Below are 11271 nucleotides of genomic sequence, written 5' to 3' on the forward strand. Positions count from 1 at the left end.
GAATAATATTACCCATAACATATGTCGGTAACGAGTCAGGGGAATGTGTACTTTTTTCAAAAGATGAAATGTTGTGGAATTCTCTTTATATTTTCCTTATTTTTTGTTGTACGCATATGACATCTAAGTTATTCATACACTGCAGTAGTCTTCTCATCCAGCGGTTACTGCACAAAAACTTCAAAAATTCATGACTTTTGAACGGATTGTCCGATTTTCCTCAAACTTTCAATGATGTGTTTTTCTAATATTGCTACATTCTCTCAAGCCTTATGTTTATGAAGGTGAACTTGTCCTTTAATGCTATTGGTGTAGATTTTTTTTTCGTCTTTCTGTGTATAATATTTACGACCACAATCACTATCTGAAAAACAAAAACAAATAGAAGGTTTCAAGGCTTTAACCATTCAAGATTTTCATGTCCGAATTTGATGAAGCTTCTAGCATTCTGTGGAAACTATATAACGACCCTGTCTATTATTTCCTAAAAGTCACCCTGGAAAAAAAAAATGATGTCGAGTTGCACTGTCACCACACCACAGTGTGATAACGGGAAGCTTGTTACAGAATGAGCCACTCGACGGCAAAGCTTGGCTATTGAGATTATTTTGATCAGCTCCTTTTGGCTATGATGTATAGTGAGTGGTGCAATAGCAGAATCAATCATCAGCGTTTCTCCTGAAAGTGACAAAACTATAACGCTCATGATTTATAGTTGATATGAGATATAGCAAACATCCGTGTCAGGAAAGTTTGTCCTGCCGTGACTTGACGAATCTGAAAAATGAACTCCCGGAAGTGCCCTATCACTCCCATAACCAATCACAGTTCAATTCCTTTCCCTTTTCCAAGTAAACTCGAATCTTGGCTGAAGCAGCACAAACACTGATTCATCAGGATTATAAATACCAACATCTCCGCCTTTCATAGATATCATCCTAGGTACCCCCCCCCCCCTTCCCGTCAGTACAGCCCAGCCCGTCAAGAGTTTCCAAAGTTTCCAAAGTTTCAAATCTAGATATACTTGATCGTAGTATATTCCAAATAATTATCATAGCAGACCGTGCACAATGAAAGTATCTTGATAAATTATATATAACGATGATCGTCGCCGTAATATTCACAACTCCCAAGCTTTAATAACACTCCCTGCTCCCCCCCCCCATTTGTCTTATCATAGTTCTATTGTTCTTACATCATAAGAGAATGTTCATACAAAAAAGGAGTATTATAGGGCTTACATGAAATTCAGTAAAGCGTGAAAACTCAACATCATTAAGGTATTGAACGACAGGATTTCGGCATATTTCATTCGAGTCTTTTTGCAAAAACTTAATCCATTTCTATAGATACTCGAGGAAATTTCTCAATGTTCTCTGTACAGGGAAATACATGGTCTCACCACTGTTCTTTCTAGGAGTCGACATCATGCCATATACGAGTTATGCCAGGAAAGTTATCATCAACCTCCTTGCCTGCTAAGATGCAAGACACTGCCGGTCGAGGTGCCCTGGATACACGAAGGCAAGAAGAATCGCTGCAAGATGTTGTGAAGTGTGTATGTGGTGGTGGTGGTGGTGGTGGTGGGGGAGTGGGGGGGGGGGGGGTAAATCGGTTGTAGGGGGGAAGGGGAGGCGGCTGGAGGCGATAGAGGTGGAATAATCTTGTATAATGTATAATGAATTTTAATGATTCCACGAGCAAAATGACAAACATTATGCATGTATAACGCTTAGCCAGTGTTGCTGGACAGTATTCACCATATTCTATATGAAGTGGTGTGCTTGCACTTCTGTGACGGAAAAACAAACAAACAAACAAACAAATAATCACAACCTATCCTCCCTCAGACTTCCCCCCCCCCCAAAAAAAAAAACACAACAACAAACAAACAAACACAACAACAACAACAACAACAACAAATAGAGGGCCATTTTGTGCGTTATGTATTTTCACTTGGCGTTACATGCTGACTATAAAGTTCACCCATTATGGAGACCTGAAGAGGTTGATATTCAAATAAGGCAAAACAAGTGACGTGTTTTCTTTTTCTTCAAACAAACAAACAAACAACAAACAAACAATCACAAAATATCCTCCCTCATACCTAAAAAAAATAAAAACAACAAATAGAGGGCCATTTTGTGCGTTATGTATTTTCACTTGGCGTTACATGCTGACTATACTAGTTCACCCATTATGGAGACCTGAAGAGGTTGATATTCAAATAATTTCGAGCGACGTAATAGCTTACATCAAGACCTAGACACGAATTAAAACAACCTACCCCAGAAAAAAAAAAAGGCATCGGCCAAAACAAGTGACGTGTTTTTTCTCTCTTTTTTTTTCAGTGCAATTCCCTGAATAAGGACCTGACAGACCTGCACATTACCTCGGTGGAAAACACGGTGCGGAAAGGTCAAACCTTGAACTTGTGCCACAGCTTGTGGTTGTGGGCGCGCCAACACCGCGCCTCCGGTCTATCTTGAATGGTATAACACTTTGTGATGTTTCAACCACGAACAATTTAAAAGCGCTGTGCTAAAAGATAAAATGATTTAACAGATCAATGGATGAGTAAGCAAGGTCGATCAGTTAGATTGATAGGTCGAATCATCCAATCTGTTTCTAGATGAATCTCGCGGAATCAGTAGGAAATCCGCAACACTTGTTAGCCAAATAAGGTAATCATAATAAGGTAATCACGCAACCGGATCTTCTAGGTATAAAAACAAGCAAACAGACAAAACAAAACTGCGAACTCCTCATCCGAAGCTCTCGATCGGAGCTTATAAAAGTTGATAACCTGCATGTTTAGTTACAGTAGTCCGCAGATACCGCTGATATAGCAGACACAGTTACTACTCTCTCGCGATCAAAACAGAAACTCACCAAAATGCTGGACGAGAAGAATTTGATGGAGCCGCGCCAGAAGGTAAGAACTCTTTCACCTGTATTCTAGTACCTCGGTTTAAGCATACAGGAATGATATAGTTATTTTTTTTAATGGGGCATCAGGTTCCCAACTTCTTTCTTTTGGGGGGAGATAATGAGAAACTTATGAAATAATCAAATTCAAAAGAATGTACTATTCTAAGAGGAAATTGCAGGGATCCACCTGTTATTAGGCATTCACGTTTTAACTAGAATCGCTTTATTTTCGATATCTCAGTCATTTCAAAACCAATTTTCATTAAATAAGCTTTGAATTCCTCTTGATTGTACGCTCGAAAATGTTTCAAAGGTGGTTTCAAGTCATGTTACAAAATATTGGAAGCTGAATCCCCATTTAAACTAGATCTATACCATCCCTTTAACTCATAAACTAACGCTTTTCTCAACTCTATAATCTATTAAGTCTGTTAACTCAAAATCACGAATATTTGAAAGTAATCAGTGTACCCTATAGCTTCGCAAATTTCACCAAAAAATTTTGAATAGTTGTTGAATTACATCTCTTATTTCAAATTACTCAACAAAATTCACGAAATTAGGGTGAATGGAGAACTGATATAGCAAAGGCAACATGCACAAAATGCACACACAGAAAAAGAAAATGAGAAGAGAGATTGGAAAGAACAATGAGTAAAAGTTTTCATTCACATAAATAAAGGTTGTGATAAGTTATGCACTTATAATTTATGTATTGTGCATTGTTGACAGATATAAAACTTGAATTAAAAAAAGAAAACATAAATCCATATCTATGATACGATACAAGATTGTTAGAGCGCTGTGAGACTATGAGAGGTAGGCCCAATATTTATGATAATATAACAGCCAACGATATAAATTTCAGATTTTGAAAATAAAGCCGGATAAAATCTGTCAAAGTTAGGAATGAATGACTGAATGACTGAATGACTGAATGAATGATTTATTACCAAATTTAAGTTCAAGTTTACAATCACAGATAATTTATACAATCATTGAGGATACAATAGTAATAATACAATTAACAGGAATACAAGACATGAAAGTATAGAATCAAACTTATCAACAATATGAATATGAAATAACCTTCGTGTTATTTTCTCATTCTTGCAATCGATTACATCGTGGGCATTATTCCAGTCGGGGCATCGTTCCACCGTGGCCATCATTGCTCTCTTCTTCAACGTCGCTTTCGCTGCCGCCGTCCTGCTCATCCTAGTCTTCATGTCCAAGAATATGTCATGTGAAGTCGAGCGAGCAGACGGCCCTGTAAGCTCAACAGACAAGGTATGTTTTGTCTGAAGAAGGAACAGCAAGCTGGAAATTAAACCCATGATGATTACGATGTTTTTGATGATCTATACGATTGCTTTTTTCCCTCAAAATATTGATGAGGCGCATGGATTTTGTGCGTAACAGATGATTAATAAGAAGATTTCATAACATTTCGCACAAGTTTACGATATCATTGGTTTCCATCATTGATTTTTTTTCCATCATTACAAGTTCAAATATTGTTGATTTTTCATCTTTTTATCATTGTTAATACTTTAATAGTGGCAGTATGCGATCACATTGTGATTATGATAATTGTTGAGACGAGAAAGTAAGGCAATGTGTGTCACCGTTATGGTATTCGTTGTCACCGCTTATTGTCCAACAATATTATGAGATGTAGCTATAAGATTCAAGATTGTATATACCTTGTGTGCATATCTGGGGGGGGGGGGTGTACCAATGTAATCATTTTTTGGGAGGGGTTGGTACATTCGTAATTCATTTTCATGATGGATGTGAGTATAACGTACAAATAATGCTATATGTGATACGTCACAGAAATTAGAGGGTCATCAATATCTAATCCGCTACCATGTCCGTGTGACGTAATTTTGGGGGTGTATTATGAGCGACTGTGACTTGTATAATATACCGTGCACATTGCCAGTGAAATTACCCGAGCCGCAGGGGTGCAAGGGTCGCTCGAGGTTCAGTGATCCGAAACTTTGCGGTCTGTGATGAACTCTGGCATACCCGTGTATCTTCCCAAGGACAGAAAGAGTTACATTGTACTCCCGCCTATATACCTTCCAACTTGAACTTAGCTCTTTAGTAAAACTATAGGGTCTGGAAAGACGACCACCAATCAGACCCGGATGTTACGAAGCGGGCTGAGTGTACTACACCTGTAATAATAATTTATGCGATGGCATGTTTGTTGTTTACAAAGTGAGCATCAAGAAAAACGCAATATCTGTCGATTCAAAGAAATAAATCAAAGAATACGATATTATTCTTTCCCCACAGACACGTAACTCGGGACGGATATGATCATCTCAAAATTTGTCAATTCATTTGCTTACATAATATATTTTCAAGGAATCTGATGATTATTCCCTCAGGTTTTTTCTTTTCTACACTTCCTTCGAGTTCTGTTTAATCCTCTCGTAAACTGCATTTTCTACTATATTATCATTTCGGAGAGATAATGTATGATTGATTCATTGTCTGTTTGAATCATAATTATATTTCTGAAGAGTAGTTCATTATCATTCGTTGGATTAAACTTTGTGTGACTGTTTGACGTAATATCAAATAATGAAACTCTTGAGTTTTATCTCTTCTTCTTTTATTGTATTGGAAGCCAATAATCTGGGCCGGGTTCTCATATCGAAACAGGCCTGTCTGACATTGATTGGGAATACAATGTTTTTAGTAAAATCAAGCACAAAATGATAGTAATCAGACCCCGAACAATACACGCTATACATGATAGATGGTATGATTTTGTTTAGCAACCGTGTTTTTATCGCATATACACAAATTTTCTACGTTGTTTGCTTTGAATAATGTTGAATATAGGCGTTTCATCGACAAGGATCCTTCAACCACCATCGCTATGACGAGGATTGTCGGTACGACCACGAGCAGAACGTCCTGGTCATCGACCTCAAAGGGGATGGATACGGGGAGAACGCCACCCTAATCTACGATTTCGGACGGGTAAGTTGGTTTGTCGTCACTGGCCATGCTGGCAGCGATGGTCTTACTATTGTGTTCACATGGACAAAACTGCATAGAAACGACGGGCTTTTTTTTGTCCCCGCCGAACGAGTTCGAGCAGGGGACTATGAAACGGGCTCCGTACGTGTGTGTGTCCGTGTGTCCGTCCGTCCGTCCGTCCGTCCGTCCGTCCGTCCGTGTGTCCGTCCGTCCGTCCGTGTGTCCGTGTGTGCGTCCGTGTGTGATCAAAATCTTCAATTTGCTACTTCTCTGTCATTTATGAGCCAATTTTGATTCTGTTTGCTTTATATGATAGCACTACATGGGAGCTTTGAAACTTCTACACAGAATTTCAGTCGTGACCTTTGACCTTGACCTTTGACCTATATTGTACATTTTGCTACAAAATGCTACTCCTTCGCCATTTCTAACCCGATTTCGATTCCGTTTGCTTTATGTGATGGCACTAGGTGAGGGCTTCAAAACTTCTACACAGAATTTTGACCTTTGACTTCTTTGACCTTTGACCTTGATTTTTTGACCTATAATGTACATTTTGCTACAAAATGCTACTCCTTCGCCATTTCTAACCCGATTTCGATTCCGTTTGCTTTATGTGATGGCACTAGGTGAGGGCTTCAAAACTTCTACACAGAATTTTGACTTTTGACTTCTTTGACCTTTGACCTTGATTTTTGACCTATATTGTACATTTTGCTACGAAATGCTACTCCTTCGCCATTTTTAACCCGATTTCAATTCCGTTTGCTTTATATGATGGCACTAGTTGAGGGCTTCAAAACTGTTACACAGAATTTTGACCTTTGACTTCTTTGACCTTTGACCTTGATTTTTGACCTATATTGTGCATTTTGCTACAGAATGCTACTCCTTCGCCATTTCTAACCCGATTTCGATTCCGTTTGCTTTATGTGATAGCACTAGGTGAGGGCTTCAAAACGTCTACACAGAATTTTGACCTTTGTCTTCTTTGACCTTTGACCTTGATTTTTGACCTATATTGTACATTGGCTACAAAATGCTACTCCTTCGCCATTTCTAACCCAATTTCGATTCCATTTGCTTTATGTGATGGCACTAGGTGAGGGCTTCAAAACTTCTACACAGAATTTTGACCTTTGACTTCTTTGACCTTTGACCTTGATTTTTTACCTATATTGCACATTTTGTTACAAAATGCTACTTCCGGCGGGGACATATGTTACGCACCTTTGTTTTTCCTTGTTTTTTTTTTTCAATCAGGCCTACTTGGTAGATTTGAGCGTGTGTTGTGCGGTGTTGTGTGGATTTGACGTACTCTGGCAAATATACTGCCTGGACAAATCCTAGAGTAAAGGGCTGTTTTATCCGCCATCACTTAATCTTATATTGATTTAAAAGCACAATAATTAGGTGCTATAAGGAAGTGTAAAAGCTCGTGTTTCTTTTCTTTTATTGATTTTAAGTTACAATTGTGAAGGGGTGCAAATGTGTGTGAAATCGCAAGTGGCATGTGATCTGGAATTGTGTTGTACTCAAGAACAGTTTGTTCATCGAAAAAAGAGACCTACCCTATACTGTTCAAACACCGATCCGACTCATTGTGCAAGTTTTTACCTATACCTCCCCTACAGCAATTGATGACCTACCACCTTGTCCACAAGAAGACGTGCTTCGTTGGAGAGCTGGATGAAACAGTCAACGTCCAGGGTATCTCGAACGGAGAAGTCATCAAGGTGAGAACATTATGAGTCTTTTTTTTTTCATTCGTAGAAGCTCTTGTCTATTACACGAATTTGCAACCGAGTTTCTCACCGTCTCGTCGCCATAACTATATCCTTCAAACAAAATATACCACCTATTTTACAAGGTTAGCGTATGCCCCAGTCTTATAGACATCCCGGATCACCCCGAACCACCCCGGATCTACACGGTGATCCGGGGAGATCGGGGAGGTCTAGGGAGATCCGGGATAGTTTCGACCTCGATAGAGTGTCGACGAGCGTTGGTATGACTGTTCACACTGTATCAGCGCGGCAGCTACACGGATAAGGCCGGAAGAGTGCAGCGTCTACACGGACAAACACGGCATCTATACACGGATCTACACATCAGCTACACGGCAGCTACACGGCAGCCACACGGACCATCCCGGATTGCTCTGCCAACACGCCAATCCCCGGATGACGCCGGATGTTTTTGACCTTCAAACGTTGCCGTGTTGGCCACCCGGATGTCCCCGGATCTACACGGACATACAAGGATGTCCAATGATGTCCGAGGCGTCAACACGGATCTCTCCCCGGATCACCCCGGATCGAGATCTGGGGTGGTCCGGGGTGATCCAGGATGTTTATGTGACTGGGGCATTAGGCCGGTGTCATCCCACGAGACTGACACCCACAAGTCGTACAGCTCACGAATTCGACATTGAAAAAGATCCTTGAGTCATACCCCTGCAGCCCACCAGACATTATAATAATTATATGAGTTCGATAGCAGGCAAATAAGGCCCATAAGTTCGACAGTATGTAGTACAGCCCACGAGTTTGACATTACAACACGTGGGCCTTTTATAATTGTAGTTGCTTAGTGTCGAACACGTGGGCTGTCCGTTATAGAACAGACATAATGTTGCCACATAGTAAAACACACTGTGATTCACAGTGTGAAACACAGTGTGTTATGTCACATTATGGTCACCTGTGAAATTGGGACATGTGGTAATGCTTTGTTATTATCACACTGTGGAAAATCAAAGGGTGGATACTGTGGTAGGTAACACAGTATGTCAAACTGAAGCATCCCATACTGTCTTATCTATACCACAGTCTCTCACACCGTGTTATCTACCACAGCAACTCACAGTCTCACACTGTGTTATCTATCACAGTCTTTCACTCTGTGTTATCAACCACAGTCGGGAAAAAAATATCTGGGACAATCAATGTCTTAAGTTTTATGTTATTGTTTATTCAATTTCGCAGATATTGTAATTTACAGTCTCAGAGTGTGTTTCTGAATCACTTTGATTTTTTTTTTTTAATTATGAATTTTGGATTGGGGGTGTTTGTGAAGGAATAGGGGGGGGGGGTACGGGGTTAAAGACACATATCCAGTGTTTGTATTTTAATGAATAAATATTTTTGTTAGGAAATAGGGGGGTGGGCGACGGGTGGCTGATTTTTTATTTTTTTGTGTGTGTGATAGGATTTCTAATTTGGGGATTGTGTGAGGGAGAGTTGGGAGAGTAAAAGGGATCTGTTTTATAATTATGTCACCCTTTCATCGGTGTAAACATGAGTTTGTAAATTGTGATTTGATATTGTGAAATATATATAAAGGATTTTCACGTAGTTTGCATTTTTATACAAGAGATTTTAAAAGGTACAGTATGAATATTTCATTATGATAATCAGTGGCACATACATCTGTAACGCTGGATGCACCTAGAAGGGATATAGGTTAGGGCGGCCCGCGGACTACAGTTATAGTGTTATATAGTTGTATAGTGTGACCCTACAAATTGTTGTGCGGTTCATATTTTTATAGACAAAACCGTACATGGAAGTAACTCAAAGTTTTGATACATTCATAACGTGAGATCGGATGGAAAGATATTTCTGACATTATCACTGAACGCTGCCGAAGTCTTCCTGCTTTTTATGCTGAATCCACATCTATGTATAAGTAGAGGAAATTTGCCCTGTACGTGTTTCAAATACTGCATCACGTACCTTTCAAAATTTGTAATATGAAAATGGTTTAATCATTATCACTGAATCAACAAGACAACGTTTTGCTTATGCTCTTATGTTTGTTACACCCTTCACCAACTCCACGCAGCTCCCCGAAACCTCTGGACGCAACTTCACATCCACCGGTGCGATCCCCTCGGGATTCCTCGCGACTAGCATGTCTTCGACGGTGACCGCTCTGTGTCAAGATTTCACATCCCTTTGGATCGAGCCCCAGGTCGACCAGGCACACCGGGTCGCACGGCAAACAACGACTACGAGTTCGACCACCACGACCACCACGACTTCCGACGGGAAAACCATAACGACAACAACCACCACTACTACCACGGTTATTCGCAAATGAAAGTGATGTTAAATGTTGCCCACCCCCCCCCCCCCCCAATGTGCAGGAGCTCTTATGTATTTTTTGCAAAATATATGATAACAATAATTATATGATGACAAAATGATCAGATGAATAAACAACCAGATTATACAATAAAAGTGTAGGTTTATATTCGATAGAAAGACCATATTTGATAAAACTACAATTGCGATTAATGGAAAGGCAAGACTATAATATAAGCCATGTCGCAAATATGCGTGAATTTAGAGTACCACCACCATCAACAACAACAGCAACAACAACAACAACAACAACAACAACAACAATGACAACAACAACAAGAGACCCCGGGGGTCTCGCGCTCACTCGAGTACCGCAAGTTCACTTTTCACGCATTCTTCTAGACTCTTACTTGAAAACATTGGAAACTTGGGGTGGGGGGGGGGGAGGGGGCAGCTTTGAGAGCTGGGGGCATGGTGTCCATTTGCATATTTCATCACACTGGTCAAAGCATGTGCCAAGTACACTGTACTAAAAGAGTTTGACCATGCAGTTAAAAAAAAAGACTTAACGCTCTATCACTTCTGATTCTGGAGATTTTTTTTTAATATTCCTTTATCACAAACTATCTTCCCTCCACCTCCCTAAAAAAAAAGAAGAAAAACATGGAAACAGATAGAGGGCCATTATACGCCATACTAAGTCTTTTCTGCTATTCTAGCTCACCCATCTAATGGAGGCCTGAATAAGTTGATATTCAAATAATTTCGAGCGACGTATAGCTTACATCAAGACCTTGACACAAATCAAAACAACCTCCCCCAGAAAAACCATAATAACGACGATCACCACCACTACCACGACTGTTCAAAACTGACGTTAAGCTGTAACTCTATAACATTTTTGTACGTTTTTACCTCAGTAGTGTATAAGGTGTAATACAGTTTCAGTCCATGGATGGTTTGTAATAGCTGGTATTGGTTTGATAGTGAAGCCAGGCTATGGACAGTAGCAACAGAAATGCATGAATATCATTTACCACATTGGATTGTCTCTCTGTATCAGTGATTGACAAGTAGTTGATGTCATTGTTGGATTCCCATGGTGCTATTCTCAATGATGTTCAATTCATTCCCTCTTGAGATTCGTCTAACGGGTTCCAGCCAAAGCAGTGAACACGTGAAAACGGTTTATAAGGTAAAGCACGCCATAAACCGATTGCCTGGTGAGAATTGCAATGCTAACAATGCA

The 11271-nt window shown here is 39.9% G+C and overlaps 1 protein-coding gene across 1 annotated transcript; it reads left to right on the forward strand.

The window, feature by feature from the left end:
* Window positions 1-2896: 2896 nt before the first annotated feature.
* LOC140238669 (uncharacterized) lies at window positions 2897-10038 on the forward strand. Its single transcript, XM_072318570.1, has 5 exons — window positions 2897-2935; window positions 4075-4221; window positions 5794-5934; window positions 7569-7670; window positions 9781-10038. The coding sequence occupies exons 1-5, from the start codon at window positions 2897-2899 to the stop codon at window positions 10036-10038; spliced, it is 687 nt and encodes a 228-aa protein (XP_072174671.1).
* The last annotated feature ends 1233 nt before the right edge of the window (window positions 10039-11271 follow it).

Source organism: Diadema setosum, chromosome 15, assembly GCF_964275005.1.
Source record: "Diadema setosum chromosome 15, eeDiaSeto1, whole genome shotgun sequence".
NCBI classification, from domain to species: Eukaryota; Metazoa; Echinodermata; class Echinoidea; order Diadematoida; family Diadematidae; genus Diadema; species Diadema setosum.

What these genes read in the sequence shown, in the direction of transcription:
- LOC140238669 (XM_072318570.1), top strand. Translation starts at nt 2,897, where the DNA reads ATGCTGGACGAGAAGAATTTGATGGAGCCGCGCCAGAAG. An exon ending in CTGTAAGCTCAACAGACAAG is followed by an intron (nt 4,222 to 5,793) that starts GTATGTTTTGTC and finishes TGTTGAATATAG; the next exon opens with GCGTTTCATCGACAAGGATC. An exon ending in TAATCTACGATTTCGGACGG is followed by an intron (nt 5,935 to 7,568) that starts GTAAGTTGGTTT and finishes CCTCCCCTACAG; the next exon opens with CAATTGATGACCTACCACCT.